General features: G+C 42.4%; 1 protein-coding gene across 5 annotated transcripts in view; it reads right to left on the bottom strand.

Annotated features, from left to right (window-relative positions):
- LOC122931886 (cGMP-dependent 3',5'-cyclic phosphodiesterase-like) overlaps positions 1 to 13,614 on the bottom strand; it is a 310,101-nt gene that overhangs the window by 99,336 nt on the left and 197,151 nt on the right. For all 5 annotated transcript variants that reach the window (XM_044285943.1, XM_044285946.1, XM_044285942.1 and 2 more), the window contains one exon: positions 1,805 to 1,914. In XM_044285943.1, coding sequence (XP_044141878.1) covers positions 1,805 to 1,914 — 110 coding nt within the window. The remainder of the gene's footprint in view (positions 1 to 1,804; positions 1,915 to 13,614) is intronic.

Raw genomic sequence — 13,614 nt, 5'->3', positions numbered from 1 at the left:
CTCCTCCATATGTTTGTTTAAATGGCAGCAGTGCTGACATGCAAGCGTCCATCCCGGGATCGGTGCAGCGAATCACAGTCCCTGGTGGACTTGTGACGCTTACCGGGGAGGACAGAGATTGGCTGCACTGGTCACGTGGAAAATTTACCTGCAGACTTAATTTAAACTGACTTACAATTACTCCCGTGATAACTATACCCCAATGTGTGCTGTTACATGGAGTAAACTATGGATGTTATGTAATACCATGTCTGACCACACGGTGTGCTGTTACATGGGGTAAACTATGGATATTATGTAATACCATGTCTGACCACACGGTGTGCTGTTACATGGGGTAAACTATGGATGTTATGTAATACCATGTCTGACCACACGGTGCGCTGTTACATGGAGTAAACTATTTATATTATGTAATACCATGTCTCACCACACGGTGCGCTGTTACATGGAGTAAACTATGGATATTATGTAATACCATGTCTGACCACACGGTGCGCTGTTACATGGAGTAAACTATGGATATTATGTAATACCATGTCTCACCACACGGTGCGCTGTTACATGTGGTAAACTATGGATATTTTATTATACCATGTCTGACCACACGTTGTGCTGTTACATGGAGTAAACTATTGATATTATGTAATACCATGTCTGACCACACGGTGTGCTGTTACATGGGGTAAACTATTGATATTATGTAATACCATGTCTGACCACACGGTGCGCTGTTACATGGAGTTAAATATTGATATTATGTAATACCATGTCTGACCACACGGTGTGCTGTTACATGGAGTAAACCATTTATATTATGTAATGCCATGTCTGACCACACGGTGTGCTGTTACATGGAGTAAACCATTTATATTATGTAATACCATGTCTGACCACACGGTGCGCTGTTACATGGGGTAAACTATGGATATTATGTAATACCATGTCTGACCACACGGTGCGCTGTTACATGGAGTAAACTATTGATATTATGTAATACCATGTCTGACCACACGGTGCGCTGTTACACGGAGTAAACTATTGATATTATGTAATACCATGTCTGACCACACGGTGCGCTGTTACATGGAGTAAACTATTAATATTATATAATACCATGTCTCACCACACGGTGCGCTGTTACATGGAGTAAACTATTTATATTATGTAATACCATGTCTGACCACACGGTGTGCTGTTACATGGAGTAAACTATTTATATTATGTAATGCCATGTCTGACCACACGGTGCGCTGTTACATGGAGTAAACTATTGATATTATGTAATACCATGTCTGACCACACGGTGCGCTGTTACATGGAGTAAACTATTGATATTATGTAATACCATGTCTGACCACACGGTGCGCTGTTACATGGAGTAAACTATTGATATTATGTAATACCATGTCTGACCACACGGTGTGCTGTTACATGGGGTAAACTATGGATATTTTATTATACCATGTCTGACCACACTGTGCGCTGTTACATTCACTTCAAGTCTTTCCTTTTTGGAGACTAACTAGAGGAGACAAGAATGTAATTCCAAACCAGTGAAATGGCCACCCCGCGACCTCCTCTGTGTCTCTCATTGCTGCAGGTGTGCGAGCCCCCGGTATAGACATACGTAACCGCGCTGATCATTGCTATTACCCCGGTGGGGGATAGTGCTCTGCGGACGCAGGACCCTCACACTGTGATTATGGGAATGTGATCAACTCCTCGCTGTTATCATGAAGGTCTGCAGTCAGAAGAATTGTCATCTGGCCTGGGACCTCTGCACCATCAGCCATGAACCCACCTTGTTTATCTGGGGGAAGTGGTGCTGCCAGACTGCTCATCCTCTGACCCAAGAGCTCAGACGGGGTCAGTCCACTGCATTCAATCCTCTTCCGGAGCAGAACAGAATCCCTAAGATAAACACAACGGTCAGTCCGGAATCGCTGCGGAGGAAACAGGTTCTATTGAGTCCTTTCCTAGCTATGTCTGTTTCTGAGAAAGTTGGGTGACAGTCAATATGACCGCACTTTGATTTCTTCAGGTCCTGAATGGCAAAACTTTAACTTTATTATGGTCTATAGTTATATCCATTATTATACTCCAATCACAATCAGAGCTGTATTCACAATTCTACTATTACATGATGCCATACATTCTAGTCACACATAAAGCTTCATTCACTTTTACTGATGTAGATTCCAATTCAAAATGTATGCTACATATATATGTGCATCATGTCTTCTACTGCAGTCCCATCCACAGCTGTATTCATAATTCTGCTATTACGTCATGTTTTATACTTCACTCAAACATAGCGCTGCAACAGGAATTCTGCTGGATTGGCAACACCTAATAAAGGCTATAGAAATAAGCAATATCAAAGTCTAAGTATAAAAATACATTCACCAAAACCCCAAAAGAAAGAACCTGAGTATTGGGCCGGAGAAACTGCAAACAAACAATATCATTAACAATTATTGAAGCTGCACCTTTCCTGAACCATCAACGACTCGCTCTCAGCGCCATTGATATACAACGGCTTCGCCAACTGCAAATCATCAGCGAAGCAGCCGCGAGTGAGCACATTTAATTAACATTACACTTGGAGGCAGCGCTGACGTCTGCCCATGTATTATGTGACGGGCTGTGATTTCATATACTTAACTTCCCTGAGATCATATAATTTGTCACTGACATTAAAAGCAACGTGTGGAGTCGGCGGCATTCACACAGGCGATCGCCATAATAAATCTGGCACAGCTGCTGATATATTGTGGGGGGTACAGACTGGTTTCAAGGTGTGAAGACTTTAGCACCTGATTCTATGATCGCTGACTAATGGTGTATGCCGGAAACAACACACAGCTTAGTCACTGCGACGTCGGAGAGAATAATGTGCTGCAAAGGTAACCAAGGAAGAAAGAAGGAGACTAATAACTTCTAAATAGACAAAATACAGAGAAGAAAGCGAACCCCCCCCCCCCCTGCCCCCAAAAAAACTAATCATTGGTTATTACAACACTGCATCTATGTAACAGAATATAACTACTATAATACTGCATCTATGTAACAGAATATAACCACTATAATACTGCTCCTATGTACAAGAATATAACTACTATAATACTGCTCCTATGTACAAGAATATAACTACTATAATACTGCTCCTATGTACAAGAATATAACTACTATAATACTGCTCCTATGTACAAGAATATAACTACTATAATACTGATCCTATGTACAAGAATATAACTACTATAATACTGCTCCTATGTACAAGAATATAACTACTATAATACTGCCTCCTATGTACAAGAATATAACTACTATAATACTGCTCCTATGTACAAGAATATAACTACTATAATACTGCTCCTATGTACAAGAATATAACTACTATAATACTGCTCCTATGTACAAGAATATATCTACTATAATACTGCTCCTATGTACAGGAATATAACTACTATAATACTGCCTCCTATGTACAAGAATATAACTACTATAATACTGCCTCCTATGTACAAGAATATATCTACTATAATACTGCTCCTATGTACAAGAATCTAACTACTATAATACTGCTCCTATGTACAAGAATATAACTACTATAATACTGCTCCTCTGTACAAGAATATAACTACTATAATACTGCCTCCTATGTACAAGAATATAACTACTATAATACTGCTCCTATGTACAAGAATATAACTACTATAATACTGCTCCTATGTACAAGAATATAACTACTATAATACTGCCTCCTATGTACAAGAATATAACTACTATAATACTGCTCCTATGTACAAGAATATAACTACTATAATACTGCTCCTATGTACAAGAATATAACTACTATAATACTGCCCCCTATGTACAAGAATATAACTACTATAATACTGCCTCCTATGTACAAGAATATAACTACTATAATACTGCATCTATGTACAAGAATATAACTACTATAATACTGCTCCTATGTAACAGAATATAACTACTATAATACTGCTCCTATGTACAAGAATATAACTACTATAATACTGCCCCTATGTACAAGAATATAACTACTATAATACTGCTCCTATGTACAAGAATATAACTACTATAATACTGCTCCTATGTACAAGAATATAACTACTATAATACTGCTCCTATGTACAAGAATATAACTACTATAATACTGCCTCCTATGTACAAGAATATAACTACTATAATACTGCTCCTATGTACAAGAATATAACTGCTATAATACTGCTCCTATGTACAAGAATATAACTACTATAATACTGCTCCTATGTACAGGAATATAACTACTACAATACTGCCTCCTATGTACAAGAATAAAACTACTATAATACTGCTCCTATGTACAAGAATATAACTACTATAATACTGCTTCTATGTACAAGAATATAACTACTATAATGCTGCCTCCTATGTACAAGAATATAACTACTATAATACTGCCTCCTATGTACAAGAATATAACTACTATAATACTGCTCCTATGTACAAGAATATAACTACTATAATACTGCTCCTATGTACAAGAATATAACTACTATAATACTGCTCCTATGTACAAGAATATAACTACTATAATACTGCTTCTATGTACAAGAATATAACTACTATAATACTGCTCCTATGTACAAGAATATACCTACTATAATACTGCTCCTATGTACAAGAATATAACTACTATAATACTGCCTCCTATGTACAAGAATATAACTACTATAATACTGCTCCTATGTACAAGAATATAACTACTATAATACTGCCTCCTATGTACAAGAATATAACTACTATAATACTGCTCCTATGTACAAGAATATAACTACTATAATACTGCCTCCTATGTACAGGAATATAACTACTATAATACTGCTTCTATGTACAAGAATATAACTACTATAATACTGCTCCTATGTACAAGAATATAACTACTATAATACTGCCTCCTAGGTACAGGAATATAACTACTATAATACTGCTCCCTATGTACAAGAATATAACTACTATAATACTGCCTCCTATGTACAGGAATATTACTACTATAATACTGCTCCTATGTACAAGAATATAACTACTATAATACCGCCCTCTATGAAGGATAATATTGATAGATGACAGTATACTACATGGTTAGTTTGTAGGGTTCTTGATGTTATTTGCCCGGATAGCGGTCTGGGGCGGTTGCCTCCTGGTTGACCCCTCTTCCCCTCAGTGTATGGCGCTGATTTTCGGTCTCTCCTCTTGGATAATGACTTATGACATCTTCCGCTGCAGGATGGGGCAGAGCGGTTTTCCTGGCTGGTTACTGATCACATTGAAAACAGATGATTCTCTTTCTTGACCAAATCAGATGAGAAGCGGCGTCTGCTTCCTCTCATCACGCTGCATCCATCACACAAATGAGACACCTCCTGACACATTATTTTCATCCAGGAAATCAATTCCGTTCAGTGTCTGCCGACTGGAGCTGGAAATAACCGCGGCAGGGAAGATCACAACATACACATCGGGTGCCCGCTGCTTGCCCGCACTATTCCCGGTACCAACTCATATTCTAGATGTGTGGTTACAAGAGGTCCCATCACACACCAGCTGCAGAGCAATATCCCTCTCATTATTCCCACTGGCCATAGTACATGAGTGTCAGGTATAGTGCGAACCATAACAGTGTCCATACACAATCTTTAATGCCAAGATAATAGTATCGGGCAGGGTACACGCAGTGCACATATAGCACTCTTCACTTCACAAAAAAACATCACAGTGGAAATACTCAGTGCACTGCACAGTACTAGTACTCCTGTCCTGTATACTGGGTGTAATCCTCAGTATCTGCTCTTATTCTGTATATATGTACACTGCACAGTACCACTTCTCCTGTCCTGTATACTGGGTGTAATCCTCAGTATCTGCTCTTATTCTGTATATATATATACACTGCACAGTACCACTTCTCCTGTCCTGTATACTGGGTGTAATCCTCAGTATCTGCTCTTATTCTGTATATATATATATACACTGCACAGTACCACTTCTCCTGTCCTGTATTCCTGTATACTGGGTGTAATCCTCAGTATCTGCTCTTATTCTGTATATATGGACACTGCACAGTACCACTTCTCCTGCCCTGTATACTAAGTGTAATCCTCAGTATACTGGGGCCAGTCGACGGGTGTGGTTGTGTTTGAAGGAGCTCCTGTTGATTGCAATCAGACTTCCAGTTTTTTTTTTTCCACCTTTCCCAGCCCAGGCCCTGCCTCTCCCTAGGGAGGTGGTAGGGTCTTGGGCCATGAAGCGACTAAAGACCCAGGATCCTACTTTCCGGGGTAGGCCGGCGGGAGGTAGGGGAGGTGAACTACCGGCCTCAGTTCCCGGGGATCAGAAGATCTACCAGGAGTCGTGGTGCAGTGGCCCCTGCAATCCCCGTAGGTGAAGCCGTGACCATCGCCGGCAGTTCCAGGAGGGCGGACAGTAGCCCTCCAAGAAGTACGCAGAGTGCTCCTGGGGGTGGCCCGGGCTCGGTTGAGGCTGACTGGGGCAGCATGAAGCCCTAGGAACTAATCACCGTTTACAGCTCCCGGATCACTGCCTACCTCCGGGAGTATGAGGAAGCGAATAGGACCCTCAAGAAGCTTAGGGAGAACTTAAAGCTTGAGAGAGTGAAGGTGGACAAAGCGACAAGAAGACACCGGACAGAAATATGAAATAAAATAAAAGGCCTAAAAGAAATCATTAAAGAGCTGGAAGGAAGAAGGGCGGCCATTCTGGAAAACAGTGGTCCTTTTAAGGAAAAGCTCAAGAACGATGAAAAGTTCAATGAAATGGCTGGAAGTCGAGAACAGCAGGAAGATGACTCCACTAGTGAGGAGGAAGAGTCGGACATGGGGGGGAAACCTGCGGAAACTGGCATCACCGCAGAGCAGGTGTGCCTGCCCCCCACTAGTTTCGATGAGGAAGGAGAGTACAGTGAGAACAGCTTATGGCCGAAATACGCCACCTGGAGTCCCCCAAAATTCGTGAAGATATCTGCTTTGGTAATGAATTACCTGAAGATGAGCCGATGGAAAACAGGGGGGGGGGGAGGAAAAGACAGTAAAAAGAGAGCTGAGGTATGTCTATGTGACCTACCCTGCATGCCCTGGGCCGGCTGCAAAGCCAGCTCAGGGCACAAACCCCATTATCTTCCCTGGCCCGGTCTCTGCTGTGGGACAGGAGCGCAGGAGTGGGGAGAAACACGTGGCAAAGATGGCGCAGGACGCCATCCCTGTATGTGGTAACAGGGACGGTGAGGAGAAACAGGAGGGGCCAGACAGGAAGGCTCCCGGGGCGGGCAGCGAGGGGGACATGGCTGGTGGTCGGTCCGGCTGCGTCGGTTACGCCTGGCAGAAGTTATGCTGGTGTGGTCGCCGGCGCAGGGGGGGAGGGGCGGCCCCCATTGTCCTCCCCATTACCAATGTCTGGTGATGGTAACTTGCAGCGGCAACTTCTAGAGGCTCTTAGGAGAGGGGAGAATTCCATCACAGTAGGGGGGCAGCAGGTGGATCTATCCTTCTGGATAGACAGGCATGGCCTGCGTGCCTTCCGAGAGCAAGGCGGGGGCGAGACCACCTGGTCCTCACCCACAACCGGCCCTGGGTCAGCCAGACGGAATGTTGTCTGTCTGAAATGGAGAGGCAATGAAGCGTGTCCTACCAGGAAGAGGGTGGCAGAGCTTCTCTCTCAGATGGGCATCAGGGCATGTGACATCTTTGCCCTGATACATCCGTATGGCACCCGGGAATTTGATGTCACTTTTGCCCAGCCAGAGGGTCTTAAACTTTTCTGGTCTGGGTATGAACTGGCAAAAGACCAGCCGGACTGGCAGGGGTTTTTCGTGCAAGCGATAACCCGCCAAAATGAGGTCAAGAAAGTGACCGTTCTGACCCGTAACCAGTCACTTTCTTGTGTTGACATCTTGACCTGGTTGAGCAGGTACGGGGACGTCCAGGGTCTTCCTAGCAAGAACCTGGATGAGTATGGCATCTGGTCGGGTGCCTGGACTTTTCAGATTAAGTTGAAACATTCAGGGGGGTCGGTTTCCCACATACCGTCATCTGCTTTCCTTGGTCGGGATAGGATCATGGTGTTCTACAGGGGGCAGCCTAAGCTGTGTTACAAGTGCGGCAGCCCTTCGCACTTCAGCGCCAGCTGCCGAGTGCAGAGGTGCGCGTTGTGCGGGGGTGAAGGCCATCTAGCTGCATCTTGTGGGCAGATTAGATGCAACCTGTGTGGTGAGCTAGGGCACCCGTTCAGTTGTTGCCCTCGCAGCTCGTGCACGCGCGGAGGCGAGCAGGGAGGGCCCCACCGTCGGGGCGAGTGCTGGCAAAGGTGACAGGGCAGTGGGGTGTCATGACCATGGTCATGGTCGTGACTCCTGTAACCGCATGCAGTTGCCTGCGGTCTAGGTCTGGTTGTCAATCACAGGTGAGGGCTGTAGTATGTTGCCTCACCTGTGGTTGCCGCTGGCAACATTATTTATGTGGCAGCATAGCAGCCTGAGCAGTTGTGAGGCAGCTTGCTATAATGTGCATGCGGTTGCACCAGGCACCTGTCTTTGTATGTGTGTACTTTGTTGGTTTAGTGTGCACGGGATGTGTGTATTTATACACTTCCCCTTTAAGTTGCTGTTTTCTTATGCCTGGTGTATGAAGGGTTAAATACCTTCTGTGTGTGTGAACACTGGGTGTGTCTGTGTGGGTGTGGCCACATAGGCTATATAGCCTCTGCTGAGAGCAGTAGTCAGAGGGGTACTTCAGCCATGGTCTGCTGGAGTCATTCTCCTACTTTATACCATCTGCCCGTGAGGGCCACCCTTGTGGTCATAGATGTATATATGTTCAGTTGATGTATTCCTTTTGTTATTTAATGCAGCTATGGATCTGGGTTCCTGTGTGTGTGTATGTGTGTTGGCTGTGTCCATTTAAGTATGGTGTGACATCAGCGTGTCATCACAGGGATCCAGTCAGCAAGGCTGTGGCAGGTAGGTAGAACTAGTGCAGTTCACCTGCCATAACCATAGGTCTGTTTTTGTACCCCTTTTCCTTGCAGCTTGGCCAGTGAGACTCCTGTTCCTCCGTGCCTAGGAGGAACAGGTCGTCTTACCCTGTTCCTTGTTCCAGGGCAATCCAGAGGGCTAGCAGGGACTATTAGGTTCCGGTGTATGAGCCCTCCCACCATCAGGGTTGGCTCATATGGTTAGGAGATAAGAGGTGACCTGCTCCCTAATTCTGTTGTCCTGGCCGAGCAGCCAATAACATCTTCTGGCATCGCACGGCTGAGGATATTCCCCATCCTCAGCCGTGACATGGGGTCGATGAACAGAAAAGATGGCCCGTCCCAGCAGAGACAGAGGGAGAGGCGTCAAATGGAGAGGGTCTAAAAGAACAAGAAGGAAACGTCTGACCAAAAAAAGATCTAGTAATTAATAAAGATAGGGGGCACTCAACTATCTGGAACCAAATGGATAATAGATGCAGTGTAAAACGAGTGTGAATATTTAAAATTTAATTATATTTGATCAATTACATATAGGTGCATTATAAACATAGTACATCACATAAAAGGCGCCAATAGAACAATAAATAAAACACTAAATAATGTTGTTAAATATACTAAATAAACATCACAAAACTCTGATTCAGCAATCCCAATGACTCTGGGTGATTATTGATAGCGCTACCACCTCAGTATGATATGGAAAAATCGGGGTCACTGCCGATCACTTGCAATATAGCAATAGGATGTAATAGATAAATGGACTCCAGTCCGTAATACCACAATGGGATGAGTCAGTGGATAGAGATGTGTAGTCCACCCCGCTGTACCAGTTAGCAAAAAGTCCAGAAAAAAGGCCAACAACCGCTATGTGGCTATAGAATAATATTGATACACCACAGATGCGTAGTTTGCAGCCTTCTGCCCTATAGGCCGCTGCAGCGTACTGCCCAGTATACCTAGACTCCGTAATGGTATAAACCGTATAATGTCCAGTTAGGTCATAAGCAGTTGGATATGTACATTACCCTTCCAGACGGCATACGTTATAGTTCGATCCCTTTGGGGCCGATCGAGTCCGCGTACAAATGAGACGCCAGGATGGGTGTGTACGACCTTCCTGCTTGTTCACGTGATCACCGTTCACGTGATATGGATTTGTCCACGTGATCCGGTAGAGGGCGGTGTCAAAGGCTGTATCAGCTGGTAGCTTGTATAATGTGAAGGCGCGCACCTATTTCGTTGTTCTTTAGCTGAAAATGCTTGATTCTTTGAGGTCCTTCAGAACATCATGCGGTATATGGGCTCCTTTTGGTCCTGTAGCTGCTATAACCAGACGCGTTTCGGGGTCTAAACTTGCCCCTTCCTCAGTGGTCAGCAGCATACTGAAAGATCTGTCCTTATATAGAGGGTCTTGTTAGGATAGGGAGGTGTCTTATTTGTTTGGGGAACCTTAAAAGTCCGAACTGGAATCAGCCCACTCAGGGAGCGGTATCTACGGCCATTCATACTCATTTCGTATTTCTATGTCAGTATACTTCCATAACATATTGTATACTACACTAAAGACATAGATATACTTATAAATACTGATAGGTAATAAATGGAATAGTACACAGATATCACAAACACATAAATATAAATTATCCTAATGTGATATTCCTTGTAATTTTTCGCGCAATTTTTTCCGCGCAATTTTTTCTTGCGATTTACTCACATTTTTTTTGCAATTTTACATTCTATTTTATTTCATTTGTGATTTAAGCTAGCAATTTTTTCACTCAAGCGATTTTTTTAGTGAATTTTTTCTTTTAACAATTTTTCTATGATTATTTCTGTGTCTCTATAATTATAGATAAAACTAAACGTTGAAACAAAACACATTAAATTAAATTAAAGTTTAGAGCAATAAAACACTAAATGCTAAAAATAATAAAATGGTGATCCCTAAAATCGTGAAAAGCCCACAATCGGTGGGGCAAGTGTAAATATAAATATTAAAAACTTCCATATATTAAAAGCGAAGACTATGTAAACGAAATTGGTATCTCCTTAGGGAATGTTACTTGGTACAGGTACATGTCCATATATAGCACCTTTCGCTACGGGCATCTGATGAATAATAATAAATAAGTATAGTAGCCTTCATAAGGACCAGATCACATTTTTGCTGGAAGGGGTGGATTATATCCTGCAACATAACTATTTCTCTTTTGAGTCTGATTTCTTTGTGCAGAGACAGGGGACCGCCATGGGCACCAGATTTGCCCCCAGCTACACCAACCTATTTATGGCCCAATGGGAAGAGGACATCATCATCCGGTCAAAGCTGGGGGGTAAGTCTGGTGCTCTGGCGTCGTTACATCGACGATATTCTGTTTATATGGAAGGATTCTGATGCATCTTTGGAGTCCTTCTTACAGGAGATCAATGTAAATGATAGAAATCTGCAATTCACTAGCTCTATCAGCAGGTCTAAGATTGAATTTCTGGACCTCCTGATAACCAGAAATGGAGAAAACTTATCATGCAGTAAATATTACAAACCTGTCATGAGGAATAGTTATGTCCCATACAGCAGTTGCAACCTTCCAAGGTGGCTTCTGAACATTCCCACCAGCCAGTTCAGGAGGATTAGGAGGAATTGCTCAAATACCTCCCAGTTCGAATTGGAGGCTGAACAATTAAAACAACAGTTTGTGAGCAAACAATATTCTGAGAATGCTCTAGAAAAATCCCTCAGTAAAGTTAGAGCAATGAGTAGAGAAAGTTTCTTTGTGAGAAATGAAGAAGTAGAGGAAATACAACCTCAAAAAAATAATAGTCGGGTTATTTTGCCTTTTAACGCCCATTATAAAGCTATAGACAAAATTATTAGAGCCCATTGGCACCATCTTCTGGGCGATAAAATTATTGGGAATACACTCACTGAACCCCAGATAGTGTACACTAGGGCACATAATTTGGGGTTACAAGTGGCACCCACAGTCCGGAATAAAGTAGTGCACAATGATTCCAACTGGCTCCGTTTTAAGGGATTCTTTAGATGTGGGAGGTGTAGTAATTGCCGTATCACTAAATTCCCCAAGAAAACTACATGTATCCAGTCCACACAAAATTCTTTTACATTCATGATAAAAGATGGTCTGACGTGTGATTCTACGGATGTGATCTACATGCTCGAATGCCCCTGCTGGAGGCAATATATAGGCAGAACCAAGAGATCCCTGAAAACAAGAATATCCGAGCATATAGCGACATTTAAAAAGGGATTTGATGCCCATACAGTATATTCACATTTCAAAAACTTTCATAACAGTAATCCTTCCTTGTTGAAGTACGTGGCTCTTGAGAAAGTTAAGAAACCATGGAGGGGCGGTCACCATATCGCCAGAATGTCACGTACCGAATCAAGGAGGATTTTTGAATTCAATACGATTATGCCACATGGTTTGAACTGTTCGTCTTTCTGTAAGCATCAAGGGGCAATTGTCGAGCGGTAATGAGGCATCGAGTGTCTGGCTGTTTATCAGCACCTCGATCCCCCCTTCCTGCTCGATAGTTGCCCCCCCTTACACCATCAGATGCCCGTAGCGAAAGGTGCTATATATGGACATGTACCTGTACCAAGTAACATTCCCTAAGGAGATACCAATTTCGTTTACATAGTCTTCGCTTTTAATATATGGAAGTTTTTAATATTTATATTTACACTTGCCCCACCGATTGTGGGCTTTTCACGATTTTAGGGATCACCATTTTATTATTTTTAGAATTTAGTGTTTTATTGCTCTAAACTTAAATTTAATGTGTTTTATTTCAATGTTTAGTTTTATCTATAATTATAGAGACACAGAAATCATCATAGAAAAATCGTAAAAAAGAAAAAATTCGCTAAATAAATCGCTCGAATGAAAAAATTGCTAGCTTAAATCGCAAATGAAATTAAATAGAATGTAAAATTGCAAAAAAAATGTGAGTAAATCGCGAGAAAAAATTGCGCGAAAAATTACAAGGAATATCACATTAGGATAATTTATATTGATGTGTTTGTGATATCTGTGTACTATTCCATTTATTACCTATCAGTATTTATAAGTATATCTATGTCTTTAGTGTAGTATACAATATGTTATGGAAGTATACTGACATAGAAATACGAAATGAGTATGAATGGCCGTAGATACCGCTCCCTGAGTGGACTGATTCCAGTTCGGACTTTTAAGGTTCCCCAAACAAATGAGACACCTCCCTATCCTAACAAGACCCTCTATATAAGGACAGATCTTTCAGTATGCTGCTGACCACTGAGGAAGGGGCAAGTTTAGACCCCGAAACGCGTCTGATTATAGCAGCTACAGGACCAAAAGGAGCCCATATACCGCATGATGTTCTGAAGGACCTCAAAGAATCAAGCATTTTCAGCTAAAGAACAAAGAAATAGGCGCGCGCCTTCACATTATACAAGCTACCAGCTGATACAGCGTTTGACACCGCCCTCTACCGGATCACGTGGACAAATCCATATCACGTGAACAAGCAGGAAGGTCCTACACA

The sequence above is a fragment of the Bufo gargarizans genome, chromosome 3, assembly GCF_014858855.1.
Source record: "Bufo gargarizans isolate SCDJY-AF-19 chromosome 3, ASM1485885v1, whole genome shotgun sequence".
Taxonomy (NCBI): Eukaryota; Metazoa; Chordata; class Amphibia; order Anura; family Bufonidae; genus Bufo; species Bufo gargarizans.
Note: the sequence above shows the minus strand (reverse complement) of the source record. Positions and strands in the feature narration are given on the sequence as shown.